This window comes from Giraffa tippelskirchi, chromosome 2 (assembly GCF_054371585.1).
Source record: "Giraffa tippelskirchi isolate mGirTip1 chromosome 2, T2T-mGirTip1v1.2.pri, whole genome shotgun sequence".
Lineage (NCBI taxonomy): Eukaryota > Metazoa > Chordata > Mammalia > Artiodactyla > Giraffidae > Giraffa > Giraffa tippelskirchi.
This window is the reverse complement of record NC_137276.1, coordinates 43,991,080-44,018,859: the sequence shown is the minus strand read 5'-3', so window position 1 is coordinate 44,018,859 and position 27,780 is coordinate 43,991,080. Positions and strand designations below refer to the sequence as shown.

Here is a 27,780-nt window from a genome sequence, read left to right as displayed (position 1 = left end):
GTTTACTTCTATATCCACAATCTCTGTATCCATATAGTAGATGCCTAAACTAATGGATGCATAATAAATGTTTATTTGAGGATGAAAGAAAGGAAAATCTGTAAACAAGTAGATCTGAATGAATGGAGAAGAATAGTATATTGGCCTTTATTTTTAGTCAGTTGATGGACCTAGAGATCTACATTTATCTTTACTGAGGCATTCTTTCATAGGGAGTAAAATTATGGTTTGTAGAGATAAAGGAATGACAATTACTGTCATGTTCCTATTTAATTAGATCTGATTCTCATCCCTATAATAACATAATTGGAAATAAAAGTAAGTTTATACAGAAAAACAGCCCGCAGGGAACTGGAAAGTGTAACTAAGAAAACGATAGCAATTATGTGATGGAACCGTATCTCAAAATTGTTTGCCCTGGGGGATCAAAAGCTTATTTCTGGCATTTGCAGACTACAAAAGTTAATTTCCCTTATGTATCTCTTTTTAAAACACATTTTCCCTGCCATTAAAATTCATATTTTATATATTTCCCTTTGAAAATCTATTTGAACACAGATTGTTATTTGTGTCTACATGCTTCTAATTTTTAATTTATTTAAATGCCAAAAAATGAAGCTTTTTAATTGGTATTTTTAATGTTATTCCTGGCATGCATATTAGAGCTGCTTTGTTTTATTAAATAAAATCTCTCTGGGTGACTCTACTGTGTATTGCCATATTATTTAAACAAAAATATCTCAAGATGTAGTTCAGGGTGTTGTAAAAAGAGTGGTGTGGCTATGATACATCCTCCAAGGGTCTAGAAATAAAAGAAAATAGATTCCCCTTGAGAGAAAAATTTTAAAACCGAGTAAAATAATTCAGAACTGTGATTTGCAACCACCTTTAAGGGTCATAAAATGTTTTTTTTTGACTCCATTCACCACTAACCCTTCCATAACCCTCCTCTTTCTAAGTAACTCAACAGAAGATTGATTAGTTTCCTCTTTGGTAATCCACCTGCAATGCAGAAGATCCCGGTTCAATCTCTGGGTGGGGAAGATCTGCTGGAGAAGGGATAGGCTACCCACTCCAGTATTCTTGGACTTCCCTTGTGGCTCAGCTGGTAAAGAATCTGCCTGCAATGCGGGAGACCTAGGTTTGATCCCTGGGTTGGAAAGATCCCCTGGAGAGGGGAAAGGCTACCCACCCCAGTATTCTGGCCTAGAGAATTCCATGGACTATATAGTCCATGGGGTTGCAAAGAGTCAGACACGACTGAGCAACTTTCACTTCACTTGGTTAATAATCTGTTGTCCAAAAGAGGGAAAATATTAGAAACAAAGGACACAATGAGCATTGTCCAGCAAAGAAGGCCTTTGATAACAGATTTTTAAATATTATAATCAGATCATTTTCAGTGTAGACATGAGACTATCTTGGCCTGATATAAGTACATAATAATTTGAGTCCACTGTCTTCTTATTATAAGGTAGCTATCCTTGTCCACATGCATGGATCAGTCGTAAAAATGTATTATCCAGGTTCTTATTTCAAGTTATCAATTATAAACTAGTTTTCTGACTTTATATCTATTGTGCTTGATTACTGTAAAAAGGAACAGGGTGATTCTGACATGTATGGTTCATGAAATACACTTATAGGAGCACTGCCACAAAACAGCAGCTGCATCTTTCACAACTGGCAGTGTAATCAGATTACGAGCACATTTTATGTTTAGAGAGAAATTACCAGCATGAGGGAGTATGATTCTTTCTTTAGGTCAGGGAGTATATTTTATGTCGACAAAAGACAATTTTGTTAACCATCAGTTAAATCTTCCAGGTTGATGCTAATAGATCTCATACTCTCTTGTCTTAAAGTCTCATTTCACACATTGCTGTTTTTTTTGAAAAGCCAATTGCTCTGTATTAGAGATACAGATTTGGATATATAAGATATAGATTTTAATCTCTGTAGTTAGCTATCCAGTCTGTACTTCAAGGATGCTATTCCTAGACTTTCACAGTTCTCTTCAATCAATGGTTTTTAATCCTATCTGAGTATCAGAAGTTTACCTGAGAAACTTTTAAGAATATTGATGTCTGCCCTACACACTGAGATATTTTTATTTGAATGATATTGCAACATGTAGTAGAGTCACTCAGAGAGATCTTATCTAATAAAACAAAGCAGCTGTAATATGCAGGTAATCTTGAGAAAAACTGCCTAAGAACTTAACAATATTTTTATACCCTCTGAAAAATGGAATCTAAATTTATTAAGATGGAATCCTGCATGTAGCTGAGTCCTTTGATTCTCACGCCCCTCTTTTCTTTTTCTTCAGTTCTTACTTGCTTCTGTCATATTTCTTACTCTTCACTGCTTTAAAGCCCATCCTTTCCCCTCACCTTTACCTGTACTCAATTAAGTATTCCTTTTTTTTCTATTGTATTTTACTACAATAATCTCTTCCTCTCTACTGATTATTCCCTTTGGGGTATAATCCTCCCATGCTCTAGTCTATAAACAGTTTTCCCAGATAAGACTTCATGCTACTATTTTTGTTGTTGTTTAGTCACTTATTCCTGTCTGACTCCTTGTGACCCCTTGGACTGTAGCCCACCAGGCTCCTCTGCCCTTGGAATTCTCCAGGCAAGAATACTGGAGTTGGTTGCCGTTTCCTTCTCCAAGTGATTCTTTCTGATCCAGGGATCAAACTTGCATGCCCTGCATTGACAGGCTAGTTCTTTGCCACTGAGCCACCAGAGAAGCCTACTATAAAACTCTGATGTAGTTAGACATTTGGATTAATTGATCAATTTAGATAATTTATTATTTATTTATTTATTCATATTAATGCATAGTTATAAACCTGACCTTCACTCACATCATACTACTAAATTCATACAAAATCATAAATCTAATTCATCTATCTCTAATGGTATGTATCTCTAATAGTATATAAATAAAATAGTATGTATTACTCAGTACTTAACTATGTAAAACGCTTTACTCTTTTACATAAAATTTCCCTGATTCTCATACTAGTTCTCTGGTAACTGAGGGATTTTCTTGCTGGCTTCTTATTCAATCCTCAGTCTTTCAGTATTAACATTTTGCAAAAATCAATATATAGCTTTCCTCTCTTTTACCTATTCCCAAGTTTTCAGTCATTATTTCTATGAGAAGCCCAGGTATTCATGTTACCAAAATTCTTGGACAAGGCAAGGTAGACTTTTGACAGGCAGCAGAAATTTAACATATTCCAAGATAAACTGACAATATATTATCCTTCTTCCAATACAGAAACATGGACACACATACAGACTCAAATATACATGTTGCTGTTTTTCACTCACTAAGTCATGTACAGGCTTCCCTGATAGCTCAGCTGGTAAAGAATCCACCTGCAAGGCAGGAGACCCCTGTTGAAGGTATAGGCTACCTACTCCACAATTTTTGGGTTTCCATTGTGGCTCAGATGGCAGAGAATCCACCTGCAATGTGGGAGACCTGGATTCAATCATGGGGTTGGGAAGATCCCCTGGAAAAGGGAAAGGCTGCCCACTCCAGTATTCTGGCCTAGAGAATTCCATGTACTGTATAGGTCATGGGGTTGCAAAGAGTTGGACATGACTGAGATACTTTCACTTTCTTTCAAGTCATGTACAGCTCTTTGCAACCCGATGAACTGCAGCACTCCAGGGTTTCTTGTCCATCACTATCTCCCTGAATTTGCTCAAACTCATTTCCATTCAGCCAGTGATGCCATTCAACTATCTCATCCTCTGTCACTCCCTTCTCTTCCTGCCCTCAATCTTTCCCAGCATCAGGGTCTTTTCCAATGAGTCAGTTCTTGGCATCAGGTGGCCAAAGTAGTGGAGCTTCAGCTTCAGCATCAGTCCTTCCAATGAATATTCAGGGTTGCTTTCCTTTAGGATTGATTGGTTTGATCTCCCTGAATCCCAAGGGACTCTCAAGAGTATTTTCCAGCACCACAGTTTAAAAGCATGAGTTCTTCAGGGCTCAGCCTTCTTTATGGTCCAACTCTCACACCCACAGATGATTAATGGGAAAGCCATAACTTTGACTGTATGGATTTTTCAGTCAAAGCCGTAGCTTTGACTATATGGATCTTTGTCAGGAAAGTAATGTCTCTGCTTTTTAATACGCTGTCCAGGTTTGTCATAGCTTTTCTTCCAAGGAGCAAGTGTCTTTTAGTTTCATGGCTGCGTGTCTACAGTAAGAAAAGTCAAATATACATAATGTGTCATCTTTGGAGGCAATTAAACTTTGCAGAGCCCAATTAATCTTGGATTACATAGGCTTCAGATCAGCAACCGCAGTCACATTTATTTTCTTCCTCCTTCACCTGCATGCATGCAGATGATTGTCTGGTTTCTAAAATTGCTATTTCAAAATGTATATATCTTTCACCATTTCCTTTTCCATGCCTGTACATTGCCATAAATTAGGCTGCTACAGTAGACTCTGACTGACACCCCATTTCTGCAGATTCCCCACAACACTGATACAATGATTATTCTAAAACACAGACATGAGTCAGAACAGGTCCTTATACTACTGAAGGAAGAGCCTAATCCCACACATGCAGTCAAGAACAGCTGTGAAATACTTCAAGTTCTTTTGTTTCACCACATGCTACATCCCTCTATGTAACCAACTTTGAAATTATATAGACGGTTTGTTTTTTTTAACTCTAGCATAGAATACGCTTCCCATTCTATGCTTATTGACATCTTTCTCATGTTTTAAAGTTTAATCCAAATTATATCCTTTTCCATTCATTTTTACACAAAATTCAAATGTTATTTTTTAGATAAAATCTCTATTTTTATAGCAAGTCAGAAAATTCATTGTTCTTTCCATCATATTTCCACATATCCATCAGGCAAATGTGTCTCCAATGCATTTTATTGTGCCTTGCATTAAAGTTAGCTTTTACATCTCTTTCTATTCTACTGAACCATAAATTTCTTTTAGTGACCTGTAACCACCCGTGATGGGCACAATGACTTCCACACAGTACAGGTTTACCAAATATTCATTGAATTTATCCCCTCAATTAATTTGCTCTCAATCTATTTAGAAAAAGTCTCATTCTAGAGATGTACTCTGTTTGGCCTAAGAATTCTTTCCACCACACACAAAGTGTTATCTCCCATAACCCTTTCTCAAAAGTCCTGTAAAGCTTTCACCTTTGCCAGTTGATCTGAGTCGAGGTTGTTGGGGAGAGCATTGAAAGTTCATGAAGTTCTCGGGATTTTCTTTGGCATTTGCATTCCTCGAGGCCTTTTCATGTCTTCTCTATGCACATGTGTAGTGTCAGAGTTGTGTGGAAATCTTATTCAGCCTTTCTATTGGACTCTTGTTTTCTGTTTATTTCTTCTAAATTTATGGCTTGTTCTCAGCTTACCAACTGGGATCACAACTTGCACTGACAGACCTGAGGCTGTTCCTCACTCAATTCTCACTATAATTGATTCTTTTATTAACTCTACATCAAATTTACTGTGGCATCTCTTGAAGAACATCTGCTGCTTTTCATGGCCAGTCCCATCCACATAAAACCCATATGCCCACTATATTTGGGGTTGAGAGTGGTAAGGGGGATAAGGTGCCACTGAAATAACAAGGTCATAAATAGCTTTTGCTTTACCTACCTGAAGTCATAGCAATTCTTCATGAATATTATTCCCAGTTGGTCTGCTTTAGTGAATCTTTAGAGACCTAAATGTTTTTTTGACACTTTTGCTTGGATTTTTACTTACCTTTTGGGGAAAACAAACTATCTCATTTACTTACATCATTGGAACCAGAAATCCTGACTCCTAGCTCCAATTATTTGCCATTTTAATGAAGCAATTTAGATAGTAATGATGAGACCAGATAAATCAAATCCCTTATGATTATACAGTGTAAGTGACAAGTAGATTAAAGAGATTGGATCTGATAGAAAGAGTTCCTAAAGATCTTTGGACAGAAGTTCCTAACACTGTACAGGAGGTGGTGATCAAAACCATCCTTAAGAAAAAGAAATGCAAAGAGGGAAAATGTTTGCCTGAGGAGGTCTTACAAATAGCTGAGAAAAGAAGAGAAGCAAAAGGCAAAGAAGAAAAGGAAAGATATATCCGTCTGAATGCAGAGTTCCAAAGAATAGCAAGGAGAGATAAGAAAACCTTCCTAAGTGACCAATGCAAAGAAATAGAGGAAAACAGTATAAGATGGGAAAGACTAGAGATCTCTTCAAGAAAATCAGAGATACCAAGGGAACATTTCATGCAAAGATGGATACAATAAAGGACAGAATCGGTATGGACCTGACTGAAGCAGAAGATACTAAGAAGAGGTGGCAAGAATGCACAGAACTATACAAAAAATATCATAATGACCCAGATAATCACGATGGTGTGATCACTCACCTAGAGCCAGACATCCTGGAAGTTGAAGTCAAGTGGGCTTCACTCAATATGTGAGCAGATTTGCAAAACTCTGCAGTGTCCACAAGACTGGAAAAGATTCAGTTTTCCTTCCAATCCTAAAGAAAGGTACTGCCAAAGGACTTTCAAACTACTGCACAATTGCACACATTTCACAAGCTAGCAAAGTAATGCTCAAAATTCTCCAAGCTAGGCTTCAACAGCACGTGAACCAAGAACTTTCAGAGGTTCAAGATGGATTTAGAAAAGGCAGAGGAACCAGAGATCAAATTGCCAACATCCACTGGATCATAGAAAAAGCTAGAGAATTCCAGAAAACATCTACTTCTGCTTCATTGACTATGCTAAAGCCTTTGACTGTGTGGACCACCTCAAACTTGGAAAATTCTTAAAGAGATGGGAACACCAGGCCACCTTACCTGCCTCCTGAAAAACCTGCATTCAGGTCAAGATGCAACAGTTAGAACCAGACATGAAACAACGGACTGGTTCCAAATTGAGAAAGGAGTACATGAAGGCTGTATATTGTCACCCTGCTTATGTAACTTACATAAAGAGTACATCATGTGAAATGCCAGGTTGGATGAAGCACAAGCTGGAGTCAAGATTTCAGGGAGAAATATCAATAACCTCAGATATGCAGAGGACACCACCTTTATGGTAAAGAGGAGCTAAAGAGCCTCTTGATGAAAGTGAAAAAGGAGAGCAAAAAAGCTGGCTTAAAACTCAACATTCAAAAAGTTAAGATCATGGCATCCAGGCCCATCACTTCATGGCAAAGAGATGGGAAAACATGGGAATAGTGAGAAACTTTATTTTCTTGGCCTCCAAAATCACTGCAGATAGTGACCCCATCCATGAAATTAGAAGACACTTGCTCCTTGGAAGAATAGCTAATACCAACATAGACAGCATATTAAAAAGCAGAGACATTACCTTGCCAACAAGGGTCTGTCTAGGCAGAGCTATGGTTTTTCCAGTAGTCGTATATGGATGTGAGAATGTGGTCATAAGAAAAGCTCAGTGCTGAGGAATTCATTCTTTTGAACTGTGCTACTGCTACTGGAGATGATTCTTGAGAGTCCCTTGAACTACAAGGAGATCAAACCAGTCAATCCTAAAGGAAATCAACCCTGAATATTCGTTGAAAGGACTGATGCTGAAGCCTAAGCTCTTATACTTAGACCTCTAATGTGAAGAGCAGGCTCATTGAAAATGACCCTGATGCTCGGAAAGATTGAGGGATGGAAGAGAAGAGGGCAACAGAAGATAAGATGGTTAGATGGCATCACCTACTCAGTGGATAAGATTTGAGTGAACTCTGGGAAACAGTGAAGGGCAGGGAAGCCTGGCATGCTGCAGTCCATGGAGTTGCCAAGAGTCACAGCTTAGCAACTGAACAATAAGAAATGTGTGCTTGTTATATTTTCACAAACAGACAAAGAAAGAAATGGAACAAATCTAACTTATTCAATGCAAAATACAAAATAAAAGGAATGGGGATGACACACTAGAAAATAGAAGTGAATGTCTAGAAAGAGTGAAATTTTTTTTCTACTTTAGCCAAAAATCAAAATAAACCTAGCCTCAGATAATAACTGAGATCCTGGAAACTCTCCTCAGTGAATATTTCTTAAGAAAATCCTCACCACAGCACTATTTGTCACACTTTATATTATCTAAGTGAAATTTCAAAGTTATAACTATAAAGTTACAATACAGAGAAGTTCCTTACTAATACAATATTTCCCTTAGCAATAGAAAAAAAATATATTGAACAAAACCTCTGGTGAAGTTTCCAGAGCACTTTTTATTATTAAGAATGCCAAGTTTGTGTCTGTGCAAATTAGAAAATCCCTTTTTATAACAGCAGAAGACTATGGTATAAATGTAGCCTACATGTACCAAAGAAAGCAGTATAGCTTTATTCTTTATTATTTGATTGTTATTTACGCTCTTAGTAAAAACAATAAAAAATTATTTTGTTTTCTGTATCAGGTATGGAATGTTTCTGTCCATGTTTTACAGTCCATCACAGTTCTATTATAATTTTTATTATAAATGGGAGCCATTAAGATAATTTAATGCCATTCCCTTTAAACCTTCTTATCTAAAACTGCATCATTCTCCCTGGTTTTTCGTGCCCTCAAAACAAACAAAGGGGAAAAAAAAAAAAGAGAGAGAGAGAAAAGAGTTCAGGAACTACTCTACATATTCAATATCAGGTATATATTATTCTTTTTATTATTTACTTGAGTCACACAATGATTCTCAAACTTTTTATTATCGCCCATAAAACCTTCATCATTTTGCTTCTATTTTCCTTTTTCATCAAGTGTTAGCTTTTCTCTAGTTCATCATGTTTGGCCTCTGTGAGAGCGCTATTTATTTTCTTAATCTCCAGGTCCTTAACTTCACCTTAAATAGGCAAATCCTTTTTTATTTTTATTTATTTATTTTTTTGTGAGATGTCAGGGTGTCTGAAGACAAAGATATTTGTAATATGTACATATTAGAATACCGAGAGGAAGGAATTTTGTCAGGGTAAGGTTAAACTTCCTGAAAAGGACTGTAATGCATTAAAGAAAAGAAATACATTAAACAATTTAGTGTTCCTTACCATTTAGATATCATTACATTTGGTAAAACATTTAAAAGTCACAGATTTTAGTTTACTTTCATCTGATAACACGTGAGTGACACTTTGCTTTCCCCATGTAAACTAATCCATTTTTGTTTAGGAGGCAGATTTTCCCACTAAATTAGGAACGGGCTTCATATACCTTTAATATCCTAGACCAGGGGTCCTCAACCTCCGAGATCTAATGTCTGATGATCTGAGGTAGAGCTGATGTAATAATAATAGAAATAAAGTGCACAATAAATGGAATGCACTTGAATCATTTTGAAAGCATCCCTTCTCTCCTTCCAGTTCGTGGAAAAATTGTCTTTCATGAAACTAGTCCCTGGTGTCAAAAAGGTTGGAAACCACTGTCCTGGACCACTGATCACAAGATCATTGATTTGTTATTGAATTAAATCTTCGCCACAGTTTAGTTTCAGGGTTTTTTTTCTTTTCTTTTTTTTAACAAGATGCTATCATTTTCAGGGTTTTCAGAGTCAGTGTCTCAGCTCTCTCTTCTAACCTTGAACCACTAATAATTCCTTTAAAATATTTTTGTTTGCATGTCTAGGGACACAATTATGTGAATTCTTGACCAACTATTTTATTACTTACTGCTGAAAGACTGAAAATTTGTATTAAGTTACTTAGATAACAAATCTCACATTCATTTTTGCCTTATTTATTAAACTTCCTACTTGCTAATGGTTTCCGTGGTGCTCGTGGTAGTACCTGAATATATTATCTCATCTGTGACTGGTTGGCTGTGCAGTCTGAGGACTGTTTGTATCACCTGTGCTTTGTAGTACTGTTTGGTATTTACAGCACCTCCCAGATGGCTGCCTTTTTCAGTTTAATTATCACTGAGCTTACCCTGTCTTCCAATATTATTTATGAAAATGTTAAATAAGAGCAACCATAATACCTGTATCCCTAAACCACATTTCTCAACACTTCTTCTTAACTTGATTCATTGCCAGTTATCATTAAATTCCTTTAGCCAATTTAAGTCCCAGGAAGAATGTTAATATTGAATCCAATTTGAGCTAAATTTTAATTAAGATTTCCTGAGACATTGTGTTATTTACTATAATCAAAATGGATATCTCCTCTGCTACCCCTGTCCTCTGATTTTCTAATTTTATCCACACACAAAAGAAAATGAGCTTGTCTGACATGAATAATTCTCCATAAATATATATCATTCATTTTGACTGTTTCTACAAATTGTTTCCTTCTCTTTGCCTTTAGGACTATGTCTGTCATTCTCACATAAGTCCCAGAATCATTTCATGGACTGCCTTTCCTTCTGGCAACAACATCTGTTCACTCCCAAATACCCAGTCTCAGACTTAGCTGAATTTATACCTCTGTTTCAAATTTCCTTTTCTTTCTTCTCAATTATTTTTGTTGCTGCTATTTTCATGCACAAAATCATTCTAAATGTAGTGGAAGGATAATAAAGATAGAAATAGACTATGCCCAGGATACCCTCTTTAGCATGATGGGGTGAGTAAAGAATTTTGTTTACATTTCATCAGAATGGTTAACATGATACTTTGAACTGGCCATTAATTAACACAGCATTCCTGAAATCGAATTTATTTCAATAAATTGCCAGGTAAATGTGTATACTCACATTTTATCTAAGAAAGTGCACCAGAATGTCCAGTAGGCACTGAAAGGAGTCTGTGGATGACGAAGAACTACTACTTTAAAGACATGAAACTCATGGATTAGAGATACATAAGAAAATGGCAGTAAATAAGGATTTTTTTTTCTACAACATATTTATTACAACCCTCTGTATTTCTTTATTAAGAGGAAACACATGTTTTCCTCTTAGGTGTAAACTGAGGCCAGTTTTCCTTTCTTCATCTGTCAAAGGATGAAAACAATAAATTCTGTGACGGTAAAATCTATAAGATTTCCCAGTAGAATCTTACATTTGGTTCCCTTAAGTAAATTTATACTTATCAGGAAGTCAGGAGCCTTATTTAACATATTAAATCATGATCACATTAATTTTGCTTTGTAAAGTTAATAATGGTTTTCTCTTTTCATATATAATGATTCAAAGTAGTCTTTAACTACTGGATGCCACTTGTTCCAAAATGATTATGAATATGTCCAAATTAGCCTTACAAATGTTCATGTGGTATTATTTCAGGGACTCTGAATTGAGTCCTTTTTCTCAAAAAAGAAAAAAAAATTATTGAGCTTGATATTCTAATTTTCTAATTAGATATTGTGCAGTTGGAGATGCGTTTGTTTGCTTTTCAAAAGGTGATACTCTAAACCTAATCAGTCTTTTATAAGTCAATGTGAACAAGCTTATAAGAATCTTTCTTAGAGCCATGTGTAAATAAAAAGGATTCGAGGACAAGAGTCTCTGGAAGATGGGAAGGAAAACAGTATGACAAGAAAAAAATCAGAGCAAAAGGAAGGATGGTACCAATAAAGGCAAACTTCAGCCATTTCATTTTTTCCAGGCCTCTGTCCTTAGTAAGGAGAAGGAAATGGCAACCCACTCCAGTATTATTGCCTAGAGAATCCCGTGGACAGAAGAGCCTGGTGGGCTGCCGTCTATGGGGTCACACAGAGTCAGACACGACTGAAGCATCTTAGCAGCAGCAGCAGCAGCAGTCCTTATTAATAGGCATTTATGTGTTAAAAGCATATGATGAGCCAAAAAAAAAAAAAAAAACAACCACAAAACTATAGGGACATTAGATTCGCTGTTAGGGCTTTCTTTCTTTTTTGGTTTAGTGAGTTAAAATAAAGATAGCTTTCAAGATTCAAAGCCTTTCATCACTCTCACACGAACAAAAAAAAAAAATTCTGATGTGATTGCTTCAGTATTTGAACACAGTAGCCTAAATTCAAGAAAACAAGAGTGTATATAACGAGAGAACTTTACTTACTGTGTGTGTGTTTGAAAGCAAGCTTCTTTTGTTGGGGGGGGAATAAATGACGTGATGGTGAAAAGTTGAGTCCCCAGACGATTTATATTGCGGTTTTCAATTCCAGCTCACTGCAGTCGACGCAGACGAAGGGTCAAACGGGGAGATCACATATGAAATCCTGGTTGGGGCTCAGGGAGACTTCATCATCAATAAAACAACAGGGCTTATCACCATCGCTCCGGGGGTGGAATTGATGGTTGGACGGACTTACGCGCTCACCGTCCAAGCAGCGGATAATGCTCCTCCAGCAGAGAGAAGGTAATTTATATCAGAACCAATGCAGTCTTTTCATCGCTCCAGTTTAACCCCATAATTAAATTTAAGAAGCACAGCGAGCATTCTTTTATCTTATAAACATCTAAATTAGATCAGAAAATCAGAGAGACTAGTTTCTCAGGAACTGCATATTCTTCTTTTGTCAAATTGTGGAAAAAGTATGATAAAGCCAAGATTAAACCACAAAATAATTAACTATGATTCCACAGATGTGAAGGATGCAAGTCTCTGTTGGGAGGGGGAGTGGGAACTAGGAAATATCAGAGGCCTGTGTCCAATATATTAGCGAAAAGTAAGGTTGCTACTGAGAGCTCATAGATAACATGCAGCACGTGATGCCTCAGGGATTTGAAGCCATCTGTCAATGACTGGATAATTATTTTTAAATTATTTATCTAGAAAATCATTATCTATTTATAATACAATCTCATATATATGTATACATATACATATATAAGAGAGAAACATTAAGAGAAAACAAAGTAAAAAGACTTTTAATTATTACAACTACATTTATTTATTCCCCCACCTGAAATATTCCTTGTATTTATTTCTTGTTTGTTCCAGATTTCAGGATGTATTTTAAGAAAACATGAATTTAATATTATTACGCTGTTGAATCTTTCTAGGAACTTTATGTCTCTTCATTTGCCCATGTTTTCTTTTGTGTCCTTTAGCAGATTTTATTTTCAATTTTTTTTTTTTAATGAATGTTCTATACATTTTTTTGTTAGGATGTTTCTCATTTTTTGTTATTGTAAATGGACTTCTTCTTTCTTATTCTTCTAATTGGCTGACATTTACACATACAAAAGTTGTTAACCTATATTAATTTTAACATAGTTTCGTAATTCTCTTATGCTTTTATAGTTTTCCAGTTCGTATTTTTATATCATATAATAATATATTTTATAAGTAGTGATAGTTTAATGTACTTCTTTTTGTTTATTTTCTTCCCTTTAATTCCATTTGGTAGTACTTCCAATAAAAATATTGGTCTTGATTTTAAGTAGGAAGGCCTCCCATGATTCCCTATTATATTGGTTTATGGTTAAAAAACATTTTATTATGTTAAAAAAGCATTCATCTATTTTTATTTTATTGACTTTTTTAAAATAAGAATGGTCATTTATTCAAGTCAAATAAATAATCCCTCAACTATGAAAGCAGTAATGAATTTTCTTTTTGAGCTAATGCTAGGATGACTGAGTAGAGTTCTAAAATGTATCTATTTTTCATTCCTGATATAAATCTCACTAGGCTTCTGTGTTTTAATCTTGAAATAAACTTCTGGATTATGTTTGTTGGTATCTTATTTAGTGAAATCCATCCATGCTTCTCTTTTTGAGAAACTTTCGTGAAGGTTTTATATAGTTTTTATGATACGTCATAGATGAAATAAACAAAAATACAAAGAAACACAAATATAAATTAATAAGTCCAACAACAATATGAATTAGTTGTATCTCTAAAGTCAATAAATCCAAATTCAGTTATCTGAAAAGTAAATAAAAACATAGATAAATTGATAACTATCAGCTAGCCCAGTCAAAAAGTGGGAGAAAGTGCAACTTTGCCTAATAAATCCTGAGAGGGAAATGACCTAGAAACAGAAGAAATTGGAAGAATCATTAAGAGACCACTTTGCTTTAAATAGATGCAAAAACTTGAAAACATGGATAAAACGGATAATTTTTCAAGAAGGTATAATTTACCAAAATCAATTGCTAAGATTAAGAATTCTTAAGAGATCAATTTTGTAGAGGAAAATACTACCCCAAGCTATAGCAAGGCAAGGAAATTTGACAGAAGAACTGTAACAAAACCATTGACCATTAAAACCCCTCCAGAGCAGAGAATAGAACATTATTTTCCCTGCAGTATAACCATGTGAGAGACTTTTCTCTTCACATCCTTTTTATCATTAATCATAGACGTTTTGCAGGACCCTATATTTCCTCATTCATATGTCTAGACTGTTCTTCCTCTTGTTTCTCAATATTTTCTCTTTTAATCTCATTGCATAAGAATGGATGTACTATCTAGTACTCCTTGCCACTCTCATCTGCAGATGACAGATCCCTCTTCCATTTTCTCCCACTGTTATTTATAGACCTGCAGGTCACTCCTGAAGAGTTTAGTTCTTGTCTGCTTGGCATTCACTTCAACAGTATGTTTGTCAAAATGCTTAGTGACTTCATTGTCCAGTGTGGTAGAAAGCATCTCCAACTTTGCAGTTGTTTTGGCCAAGATCTCTGGAGCCCTCCTCAATGCTTATTTTTCAAACTCCAAATACAATCTTGAGCAACAACTCTAAGCTCTAACCTAAAGACATTCAGAAAACAAAAAATCCCACTACTTTTCTTAATAACATCACAGTCTAAGCCATTTTTCTCTCTAGTCTGAAGTGTTGAAAACCTCTTCTAATGAGAAGTCTAATTAGACTTCTGCCTGAGCCCCCTTCAGAGTTTCCTCTCAATACAATAGCTTGAGTGATTCTGATAACCTAGAACACATCTCTTCTTTTTGCATGTATTTCTAGATTCTTCACATCTCACTCTGAGTAAAAGGCAACATCATTAAAAGGGCCAGTGGAGCCCAGCCCAGTTTGTCCTAGTAGCAGCCACAGAACACTTCCTCATGTCACCTCTTCACACGTGCCTGGCCTTCTATTCTGTGTTGTTTCTCTTAGTCCACTCCAGTTATCACACTGGTCTCCTCTCTGTCCCTGAGGCTTGCAGCCACTTGCAAACCTCTGAACTCGACTTTCATCTCCTTTCAGCCTGCAGTGGTTTTACCCTCAGATTTCTTTGTGGCTTAATTCCTTCAAGGTCCTTACTCAATCATCACTTTTTCTGTGAAGCCTTTTCTAACAACCTGTTTGCAATTACAACAACCTCTCAGTGCTTTTATACCCCTTTCCTGGTATTATTTGATGCAATGAAAGAATCACTGTGAAATGCGCTATATGCATTTTAGTTTAGAGAATGAATTTCATTGTCTGCCTTGCTTCTTCTCCACTAGAGAGCTAGTTCAAAAAGACAAGAATCATTGTGGTTTGTTTTTCTCCTTTCCCCAGAAGTCAAAGCAATTTCTGAATGAATGCTCTAAGTTCTAAACAAGCATCTTTTTTGTTTCTTTTCCTAGATTTTTGACAAAAGTCATTTTGGGTTTTTAAATAAATGAATTGGAATAAGAGATGATATGATACAAAACTCAGTTTTTTTAGAGTTTCCCAAACAAAGAGTTAGATTTGAAATTCTGCCTTCCCAGAAAGTATACACCAATTCTCTCTTAGTCCCTATTAAATTAAATATGTGTGTGTGTGTGTGTGTGTGTGTGTGTATGTGACAGTAAGATTTTCTACCCAATCCAACAAACCATTTATTACATAACTGCCATTTATGAGAGCACAAAGATAAGCATAGTAATTGTCATTTTCAGGCCAAAATAAAAATTACCGTAAAGTGTAGAAAGTAGAACTATAAATAAATTCAATTTACCAAGGTGAAGTTGAGATTGAGGTAAATTCCCAACTTTCTGGGGCATTGATGAGGGCACTTGTCATAAAGGGGGAGTATTTAGATCTACTAAACAAGATGAGTTTAGGAGAATGAGCAGAGGTTGACCATGTTAAAAAAATAATAATAAAGCCCATCACATTATTTATACAGCTGGAGAGGTCTGAAATAACTTGGTATTTTGGATAATTGCAAGTCAGTCAGTGAATCAGTATATTAACTATGATTCAAGGAAGGTCAGTAGAGTTAAGGGTCATATCATGGAAAATTTAATTTGTTTTCGTAAAAAGCTTAGAGTTATCTAGTCAATGGAAGAAATGGAAGGACTTTAAAACAGAAATTCATCTGAGATAGTTTGGTTTCAGGAAAATCACTCTGGTGCACCTACAGAAGATAGTTTTGAGGGAGGAGATAGGCTTCCCCAATGGGTCAATGGTAAAGAATCTGCCTGCCAATGTAGGAGACTCGAGTTTGATCCTTGGGTCAGAAAGTTTCCCTGGAGAAGGGAATGGCAACCTGCTCCAGTATTCTTGCCTGGAAAATTCCATGGAAATAGGAGCTTGGTGGGCTATGTAATCCATGGGGTCACAAAGAGTCAGATATGACTTAGCAACTGAACAACAACAACAAAGAGCAAAAGCTGTAGGTAGAGAAATGAGGCAGAACACCTCCACTAAAAACATGATGTTGCTGATGGTTTGAACCAGGCCATCAGTAAGGAAAATGTAGAGAAGGAATTATTAAAAATTGAAAGACCCTCCCAGGTTTTTTTTTTTTTTATATATAAATTTATTTATTTTAGTTGGGGACTAATTACTTTACAATATTGTAATAGTTTTTGCCATACACTGACATGAATCAGCCATGGGTTTACATGTGTTCCCCTTCCTGGACCCCCCACCCACCTCCCTCCCCATCCCATCCCTCTGGGTCATCCCATTGCCCCGGCCCTGAGCCCTTGTCTCATGCATCGAACATGGAATGGTGTTCTGTTTCACATATGATAATATACATGTTTCAATGCTATTCTCCCAGAACGTCCCACCCTCACCTTCTCCCTCAGAGTCCATAAAATTGTTCTATGCATCTGTGTCTCTTATTCTGTCTCGTATATAGGGTTATCGTTACCATCTTTCAAATTCCATATATATGCATTAGTATACTGTATTGTTGTTTTTCTTTCTGGCTTACTTCACTCTGTATAATGGGCTCCAGTTTCATCCATCTCAGTAGAACCGATTCAAATGTATTTTTTTTTAATGGCTGAGTAATATTCCATTGTGTATATGTACCACAGCTTCCTTATCCATTCGTCTGCTGATGGACATCTAGGTTGCTTCCATGTCCTGGCTATTGTAAACAGTGCTGCGATGAACATTGGGGTACACGCGTCTCTTTCAATTCCGGTTTCCTCGGTGTATATGCCCAGCAGTGGGATTGCTGGGTCATATGGCAGTTCTATTCCCAGTTTTTTAAGGAATCTCCACACTGTTCTCCATAGTGGCTGTACTAGTTTGCATTGCCACCAACAGTGTAAGAGGGTTCCCTTTTCTCCACACCCTCTCCAGCATTTATTGCTTGTAGACTTTTGGATAGCAGCCATTCTGACTGGTGTGAAATGATACCTCATTGTGGTTTTGATTTGCATTCCTCTGATAATGAGTGATGTTGAGCATCTTTTCATGTGTTTGTTAGCCATCTGTATGTCTTCTTTGGAGAAATGTCTGTTTAGTTCTTTGGCCCATTTTTTGATTGGGTCGTTTATTTTTCTGGAATTCAGCTGCAGAAGTTGCTTGTATATTTTTGAGATTAATTGTCTCACAATTTGTATGGAAACATAAGAAACCTCGAATAGCCAAAGCAATCTTGAGGAAGAAGAATGGAACTGGAGGAATCAACCTGCCTGACTTCAGGCTCTACTACAAAGCCACAGTCATCAAGACAGTATGGTACTGGCACAAAGGTAGAAATATAGATCAATGGAACAAAATAGAAAGCCCAGAGATAAACCCACGCACATATGGACACCTTATCTTCGACAAAGGAGGCAAGAATATACAATGGAGAAAAGACAATCTCTTTAACAAGTGGTGCTGGGAAAACTGGTCAACCACTTGTAAAAGAATGAAACTAGAACACTTCCTAACACCGTACACAAAAATAAACTCAAAATGGATTAAAGATCTAAACGTAAGACCAGAAACTATAAAACTCCGAGAGGAAAACATAGGCAAAACACTCTCCGACATAAATCACAGCAGGATCCTCCATGACCCACCTCCCAGAATATTGGAAATAAAAGCAAAAATAAACAAATGGGACCTAATTAAAATTAAAAGCTTTTGCACAACAAAGGAAACTATAAGCAAGGTGAAAAGACAGCCTTCAGAATGGGAGAAAATAATAGCAAACGAAGCAACAGACAAACAATTAACCTCCCAGGTTTTTATCTAAGCTGACTGGTTGGTAGCAATGTCAATAAGGCATACATATTTGAGTGAAAGGGAAGAGCTCAATTTCATACATGTTTACTTGGATTTACTTGGAATAAATGTGTTAATATATTCAAAAAGAAAATAGATATACATGCCTGAATGTGAGAAGACATTCAAGGGCTATTTCTTGTGTAGAAACAAATAGAATTCATTCATACAGTGAATAGTTACAGAATCCAAAATGAGAGTCTAAGTTTGAATGAATTTTAAATAATAGTGTCATTCATGCTGGGTTATTCTGAAGGGAAGTTGAAGATGACTGATACTATTTAATTAATGTGCCAGGGCTAGACATCATGCTAGTGACCTTTATATATAATTTTTAATCTTAACAACAAAATTGTAACTCTTCCTTAGCTCTGTTTATTTTTATAAGCCAAAAATCAGTTCAGTTCAGTTCAGTCGCTCAGTCGTGTCCGACTCTTTGCGACCCCATGAATCGCAGCACGCCAGGCCTCTCTGTCCATCACCAACTCCAGGAGTCCACCCAAACCCATGTCCATCGAGTCGGTTATGCCATCCAACCATCTCATCCTCTGTTGTCCCCTTCTCCTCCCGCCCCCAATCCTACCCAGCATTAGGGTCTTTTCCAATGAGTCAATCCTTCGCATGAGGTGGCCAAAGTATTGGAGTTTCAGCTTCAACGTCAGACCTTCCAATGAACACCCAGGATTGCTCTCTTTTAGGATGGATTGATTGGATCTCCTTGCAGTCCAAGGGACTCTCAAGAGTCTTCTCCAACACCACAGTTCAAAAGCATCAATTCTTCGGTGCTCAGCTTTCTTCACCGTCCAACTCTCACATCCATACATGACCACTGGAAAAACCATAGCCTTGACTAGACGGACTTTTGTTGGCAAAGTAATGTCTCTGCTTTTAAATATGCTATCTAGGTTGGCCATAACCTTCCTTCCAAGAAGTAAGCGTCTTTTAATTTCATGGCTGCAATCACCATCAGCAGTGATTTTGGAGCCCAAAAAAATAAAGTCTGACACTGTTTCCACTGTTTCCCCATCTATTTCCCATGAAGTGACGGGACCAGATGCCATGATCTTAGTTTTCTGAACGTTGAGCTTTAAGCCAACTTTTTCACTCTCCTCCTTCACCTTCATCAAGAGGCTCTTTAGTTCTTCTTCACTTTCTGCCATAAGGGTGGTGTCATCCGCATATCTGAGGTTATTGATATTTCTCCCGGGAATCTTGATTCCAGCTTGTGTTTCTTCCCGCCCAGCGTTTCTCATGATGTACTCTGCATATAAGTTAAATAAGCAGGGTGGCAATATACAGCCTTGACGTACTCCTTTTCCTATTTGGAACCAGTCTGTTGTTCCATGTCCAGTTCTAACTGTTGCTTCCTGACCTGAATACAGGTTTCTCAAGAGACAGGTCAGATGGTCTGGCATTCCCATCTCTTTCAGAATTTTCCACAGTTTATTGTGATCCACACAGTCAAAGGCTTTGGCATAGTCAATAAAGCAGAAATAGATATTTTTCTGGAACTCTCTTGCTTTTTCGATGATCCAGTGGATATTGGCAATTTGATCTCTGGTTCCTCTGCCTTTTCTAATACCAGCTTGAACATCTGGAAGTTCACGGTTCACATATTGCTGAAGCCTGGCTTGGAGAATTTTGAGCATTACTTTACTAGCATGTGAGATGACTGCAATTGTGTGGTAGTTTGAGCATTCTTTGGCATTGCCTTTCTTTGGGATTGCAACGAAGATTGACCTTTTCCAGTCCTGTGGCCACTGCTGAGTTTTCCAAATTTGCTGGCATATCGAGTGCAGCACTTTCACAGCATCACCTTTGAGGATTTTAAATAGCTCAACTGGAATTCCATCACCTCCACTAGCTTTGTTCGTAGTGATGCTTTCTAAGGCCCACTTGACTTCACATTCCAGGATGTCTGGCTCTAGGTGAGTGATCACACCATCGTGAATATCTGGGTCGTGAAGATCTTTTTTGTACAGTTCTTCTGTGTATTCTTGCCACCTCTTCTTAATATCTTCTGCTTCTGTTAGGTCTATACCATTTCTGTCCTTTATCGAGCCTCTCTTTGCATGAAATGTTCCTTTGGTATCTCTAATTTTCTTGAAGAGATCTCTAGTCTTTCCCAATCTGTTGTTTTCCTCTATTTCTTTGCACTGATCACTGAGGAAGGCTTTCTTATCTCTCCTTGCTATTCTTTGGAACTCTGCATTGAGATGGGAATATCTTTCCTTTTCTCCTTTGCTTTTCGCTTCTCTTCTCTTCCAAGCTATCTGTAAGGCCTCCTCAGACAGCCATTTTGCTTTTTTGCATTTCTTTTCCATGGGGATTTTCTTGATCCCTGTCTCCTGTACAATGTCACGAACCTCTGTCCATAGTTCATCAGGCACTCTGTCTATCAGGTCTAGACCCTTAAATCTATTTGTCACTTCCACGGTATACTCATAAGGGATTTGATCTAGGTCATACCTGAATGGTCTAGTGGTTTTCCCTACTTTCTTCAATTTAAGTCTGAATTTGGCAATAAGCAGTTCATGATCTGAGCCACAGTCTGCTCCCGGTCTTGTTTTTGCTGACTGTATAGAGCTTCTCCATCTTTGGCTGCAAAGAATATAATCAGTCTGATTTCGGTGTTGACCATCTGGTGACGTCCATGTGTAGAGTCTTCTCTTGTGTTGTGGAATAGGGTATTTGCTATTACCAGTGCGTTCTCGTGGCAAAACTCTATTAGCCTTTGTCCTGCTTCATTCTGTACTCCAAGGCCAAACTTGCCTGTTACACCAGGTGTTTCTTGACTTCCTACTTTTGCATTCCAGTCCCCTATAATGAAAAGGACATCTTTTTTGGGTGTTAGTTCTAAAAGGTCTTGTAGGTCTTCATAAAATCATTCAACTTCAGCTTCTTCGGCATTACTGGTTGGGGCATAGACTTGGCTTACCGTGATATTGAATGGTTTGCCTTGGAAACGAACAGAGATCATTCTATCGTTTTTGAGATTGCATCCAAGTACTGCATTTCGGACTCTTTTGTTGACCATGATGGCTACTCCATTTCTTCTAAGGGATTCTTGCCCACAGTAGTAGATATAATGGTCACCTGAGTTAAATTCACCCATTCCAGTCCATCTTAGTTCGCTGATTCCTAGAATGTCGACGTTCACTCTTGCCATCTCCTGTTTGACCACTTCCAATTTGCCTTGATTCATGGAACTAACATTCCAGGTTCCTATGCAATATTGCTCTTTACAGCATCGGACTTTGCGTCTATCACCAGTCACAGCCACAGTTGGGTATCGTTTTTGCTTTGGCTCCATCCCATCATTCTTTCTGGAGTTATTTCTCCACTGATCTCCATTAGTATATTGGGCACCTACTGACCTGGGGAGTTCATCTTTCAGTGTCCTATATTTTTGCCTTTTCATACTGTTCATGGGGTTCTCAAGGCAAGAATACTGAAGTGGTTTGCCTTGCCCTTCTCCAGCGGACCAAAAATAGAAACTTGAAAAGGATAACTTACTTGGGTACATGACCCCTTGCCCACTTTCATAAAATAGTGTTGATAACCATAGTAAACAAGAGGTAGAAACATAACTTGAACTCAAGACCCTTAGATTCTAAAATCTCCCCCTTCATTCTGTTCCATGTCCATAACCTTTAGTAGTTATCATTCTGGTGAAAAAAATGGTAAGAGAGTAAAAATATTAATGCTAATTATAAACATACATATATCTTGTCTTTATTATTTAAACTGTTATTAAAACCCAATCATAGTCATCTATTTTGTAACTTATTTTCATTGAAGATAGTGCTGTCCTAAATAGATGCCTAATCTGTACGTGCATACATATTATGATTGATATGTTTTAAACAACTTTATTGTTTAATTAGTGAGATTTTAAATTTTCTTTGAAGTTCCAGTCTGCAAGTAATATCACTGATTCGCCTTGACAAGCCTTTGTTTACAATAATTTGTAGTCTAACTGGTTTTTACTTAAGTCAAATTGTATTCTACTCCTGGAAACAAAGTGGCATTTTCAGAATTTGAATATACAGGTCTTTGCAGTGATACAAGGCATTTATTTGACTTAGTCTCACTGTTTTCTCTGTGGATGATGGTTTGGGCACTAAAAGACCACCTTACCATGGTTGATTAATTATCAAGTGGGACCTGAAGAGAGTAAAATCCATATACCTTCATCGTACCTGCCACAATAATGTCATGTTTCCCTAGAATAATGACACTTGCTATTTTCTGGAGGAAAATTGGTCTTTCAAATTGAGTTGATGATTGAACTGAAGAGTTGTGAGGCTTTGCTTTCAGTATTTCTTTTGGAAAAAGATGCTCTTAGAAAATTATGAACGTAGAAATATAGATGACATATTTTACAAGCTGATCCAGACAACAACAGTGACATGTAAATTAATTAAATGATAACACTAAAAGCAATGATGATTTTCTGTCTTATTCTTTTTTAGTAAACAACCTCAATTCTCAATGTCGATAACACTGACTCTCAAAATAAGGATTTATGAATTAACTAGCAGAAGAATTAACTGTTTATATACTTGTTATTCTAATTGATTAAACTAGCCAAAGAAATCAAGAGTAAGAGGAGCCATAGTCTATATTGCTTTTGATTGGGGGATTTTTTTTTTTTTTTTTAGTCAATAAACAGAAGAGGATAAAAACAAAAGATTTTTAAAAAGTAGTAAGATTTGTTAGATAGTATTTACTTTTTGTCTGTAAGTCTTATCATATATAACTGCATTAAATTAAGTAAATATTTAATCTTAGTATAAATTAAAATACTACTATTAAGTATTTAGCAAAATGCAAAGAATAAAATTCAGTCCCTTCCCCCAAATATAAAACAAATCTTGATGAAACAACTGATGCCTGGCATGGCATACTTTTTTGATACTCAATCTATTTTCATGGAATTCAAGGTTGTGTCTAATTAACACAATATTAAATCACACATTCTCAAATAAAATTATTTTTTAATTGTGAATATATATATAGTTATTTTAAAATAACTTCACAGGATATATTTAACATTAATAATAAAAAATTTATGGAAGTATTCATTTTAGCAAAATTTTACTGAGTTTCCACAATTCCTGTCCTCTTGGGAAGCACTAGAAATATAAGACAAGATGAGCTTTTTGCCCTCCCAGCATTCGTACAGAGGCACAGGTAAATCTGGATATAGCTTAATATAGTTGCAAGTGCAAGTTAACTTGGGCAGGAAGGAAAATGAGATATCCTAGCAGAAGAAACAATAAAAGCAAAGATACAGAGACACAGCAAAGTACTGTCTGCTGTGGAAACTGTTAAAATCTATCAACCAATCCCCACTGTTGTTAAGCTGAAGTTTAAATCAGTAAGTAGGGCGCATGAGTACCTGAATGATGTGACTCTTGCTCATCTCTCTAGTCTTAATTCCTGCTGCTGCTGCTGCTAAGTCGCTTCAGTCGTGTCCGACTCTGTGCGACCCCATAGACGGCAGCCCACCAGGCTCCGCCGTCCCTGGGATTCTCCAGGCAAGAATACTGGAGTGGGTTGCCATTTCCTTCTCCAATGCATGAAAGTGAAAAGTGAAAGTGAAGTCGCTCAGAAGTCGCTCAGTCGTGTCCGACTCTTAGCGACCCCATGGACTGTAGCCTACCAGGCTTTTCCGTCCATGGGATTTTCCAGGCAAGAGTACTGGAGTGGGGTGCCATTGCCTTCTCCGTCTTAATTCCTACCATTGCCCTAATTATACCTTTTTCTTTAGCTGTACAAAAGATATTGTTTTCTTATTTATTGGTCTCTGAATTTGCACATGTATTTTCCCCTGTCTGTAATGTCCTGTGTTTTTTACATCTACATGCATCTTGTCCCTGTAACTTTCCCTGAGAAATTTCTCTGTGAAACCTTATGTTAGTTTTAAATCTGGGAGTGTTTCTCCTATGGATACCTGTATGTATTTCCAAAATAATAAAACAGAACCTATGAACACTGAAATGTAAATACAGCTTTTTTAGTGTGATGTTGGTGAAGACAAAGGAAAAAAAAAAAAAAAGATAAGCTTTTATTTTGATGATCCTCTTAGAAACAAGGTAGAAATATAGAGTTACAAATAGATACCTTGTAGCATGTGATGATACATTAAAAACAAAATTACTATACAGACTGTCAGTTAGTTCAGTTCAGTCACTCAGTCATGTCCGACTCTCTGTGACCTCATGAATCGCGGCACGCCAAGCCTCCCTGTCCATCAGTAACTCCCGGAGTTTACCCAAACTCATGTCCATTGAGTCGGTGATGCCATCAAGTCATCTCATCCTCTGTTGTCCCCTTCTCCTCCTGCCCCCAATCCTTCACAGCATCAGGGTCTTTTCCAATGAGTCAACTCTTCGCATGAGGTGTCCAAAGTATTGGAGTTTCAGCTTCAACATCTGTCCTTCCAATGAACACCCAGAGCTGATCTTCTTTAAGATGGACTGGTTGGATGTCCTTGCAGTCCAAGGGACTCTCAAGAGTCTTCTCCAACACCACAGTTCAAAAGCATCAATTCTTAGGTGCTCAGCTTTTTTTATAGTCCAACTCATCCATACATGACTACTGGAAAAAATAGCCTTGACTAGGTCTGGACTTTTGTTGGCAAAGTAATATCTCTGCTTTTTAATATACTGTCTAGGTTGGTCATAACTTTCCTTCCAAGGAGTAAGCATCTTTTCATTTCATGGCTGCAATCACCATCTGCAGTGATTTTGGAGCCCCCCCCAAAAATAAAGTCTGACACTATTTCCACTGTTTCCCCATCTATTTCCCATGAAGTGATGGGACCAGATGCCACGATCTTTGTTTTCTGAATGTTGAGCTTTAAGCCAACTTTTTCACTCTCCTCTTTCACTTTCATCAAGAGGCTCTTTAGTTCTTCTTCACTTTCTGCTATAAGGATGGTGTCATCTGCATATCTGAGGTTATTGATATTTCTCCCAGCAATCTTGATTCCAGCTTGTACTTCTTCTCGCCCAACATTTGTCATGATGTTCTCTGCATATAAGTTAAATAAGCAGGGTGACAATATACAGCCTTGACATACTCCTTTTCCTATTTGGAACCAGTCTGTTGTTCCATGTCCAATTCTAACTGTTGCTTCCTGATCTGCATACAAGTTTCTCAAGAGACAGGACAGGTGGTCTGGTATTTCCATCTCTTTCAGAATTTTCCACAGTTTATTGTGATCCACACAGTCAAAGGCTTTGGCATAGTCAATAAAGCAGAAAGAGATGTTTTTCTGGAACTCAGTCTTCTAAATGTCAAGAACATTGTCTCAGTACCACTGAGTACTATTGTCATATCAAAAAAAATTGACTTTTTATCTTTTTAAAAATTATACCATTTCTGAAGTTAAAGCTGCTTAGGCCTCTCTCTTCACAACCTCTTTTTATTCATATTTTATTTTGTTCTTAAAAACAAAGTGCTATGGGTGACGTTTTATTCATAATATAAACAATTAAAATTGGTTGTGATATTATAGTCTGATCCAAATACTTGAAATTTGTGATTTTCTCTGAGATAGCATCCTTCCTTGCAAACCACAGATGTTTTGTGCTCTCACACAGAAACATACACACACATCAGATAATTAAAAAGTCTTCAGTTGACTTCCCAGTTTTGTTCTTGCAGAATGCGGGGAGAAAAGGCAGGCAGATTTTAAATTCGTAAGTTTTGCGTTTGAGTTTGTCTTCTGTTGCTAATTATCTTCACAACCTTGAATCTATCACTTAGTCTTTCTGATTTTCTAATGCCCTTTCATAAAATGAGAGCTAAACTAGATGGTTTCCAGGGTCTTTTAAAATCATATGTTTATCTGAGAAGTTACGTCACCTTTCTTGTTCTACTTTGAACTCATTACCAAATGAGAAATAAAAACTTTACGTTTTTTGTGTTTATAGATTTATCTACATTATACTGACTATATTATAAAAATAAAATTTATATCATATAGATGCTCAGTTTTATGCATATAAGACTAGCTGTAAAATGTAATACAAAGTGTTCACATAAAATGTTATTATTTACCTTGTAACGGTCCTGTTTTGTTACGTGCTTAATTAATGATATTGAATTACTAATCTTTATACAGCATTAATGATATCATTTTATTGTTAATACTATCGGGATTCAATTTTAGAAAGCTAACTCTGACACTCTGCTGACATCAGGGCTACAAAGGGGATAGCATTTTAGAAGGCCGTAACCATCAAGAAAGTTGGTGCTTATTTAAACTTATTGTCGTGAAGTGCCAGGATGTTAAAGATGAAAAACTTAAGACCTTGAAATATGATTGTACTCAAAAAACTCTAAAATTCAAGTGTGTGTGTGAGGGGAAGGGGTTGGGAATGATTAGCAATTCTAGCACTTGAATCACTGGAAAGGAGCAAAGGAAGCAAAGGAGTAAGTTCAGGTGAAGGAGACGGTCATGTTGACCTCGACGCTCGCCGTCCTCTGCCTTGGGAAATAGAGTCTTTTTTTTTGTTTTGCATTTAATTTTTTTCTTCTCTGTGCCAAATACACAGGCTTCTTATGAGTTAGGAGTCATTTCTGTAGTGTTGTGGATGTAAACACTTTAGTCAAAGGGAGAAGAATGAGGAAATATGCAAAGCACAATAAGTTTAGTATAAATTATACTTTTAAGAGCAGAAAGAGACCCATGTTCAGGTAAAATTTTGTAAAGTATTCCACACCAGAAAGTTGAAACTCTAATGAATATCAAAAGCAGGAAGGTTCTAGATTTTTTAAAGGAAACTTTGAATATAGGGTACAGATGTTTTCTAGGTCAAAAAAGTGAGGGACTCTCTTGCCTGCAGGGTTATTAAGGAGAATTTTAGGTCAGCTTAAAGAGGAATCCCCTGGACTCCTACCTTAATAAGCAGGTGAATCTGCATGTTTTACTCCCCATGATCTTCTGGGACTGTGGTCTTCTAAATCAAATTTGTGTGAGAAAAACCTTGTATATTCATGGAAAATGTAGATTTCCAGTCCCACACCAAAAGATTAGGATCCAGTATGTCCAAACCCTAACACCACCACAATTCACTCTGGGGAAGGGAGAGCGATACTGTGCCTGTAGATTTTAGCTTAGAAAAGTGAAAAAAAATGCAATTAAAATGTCTAAAATATTTAAAGAGGTGTGAATAAGATAAATGCAAACTTATTAATCCCATTCCAAATAATAGAATAAGAAACCTTATTTTGAATAGTTATCAATAATAACTGATATATGTATGTTTTTCAGTATGTACTTCCCTGGTGGCTCAGATGATAAAGAATCTGCCTGTAATTCTGGAGACCTGGGTGTGATCCCTTGGTCGTGGAGATCCCATGGAAAAAGGATTGGCTACCCACTACAGTGTTCCTGCCTGGAGAAGAAATCCATGGACAGAAGAGCCTGATGGGCTACAGTCCATGAGG

The 27,780-nt window shown here is 36.9% G+C and overlaps 1 protein-coding gene across 14 annotated transcripts in view; it reads left to right on the top strand.

Annotated features, from left to right (window-relative positions):
- Positions 1–27,780, top strand: part of PCDH15 (protocadherin related 15) — a 797,082-nt gene that overhangs the window by 467,876 nt on the left and 301,426 nt on the right. For all 14 annotated transcript variants that reach the window (XM_081573683.1, XM_081573682.1, XM_081573681.1 and 11 more), the window contains one exon: positions 12,100–12,293. In XM_081573683.1, coding sequence (XP_081429809.1) covers positions 12,100–12,293 — 194 coding nt within the window. The remainder of the gene's footprint in view (positions 1–12,099; positions 12,294–27,780) is intronic.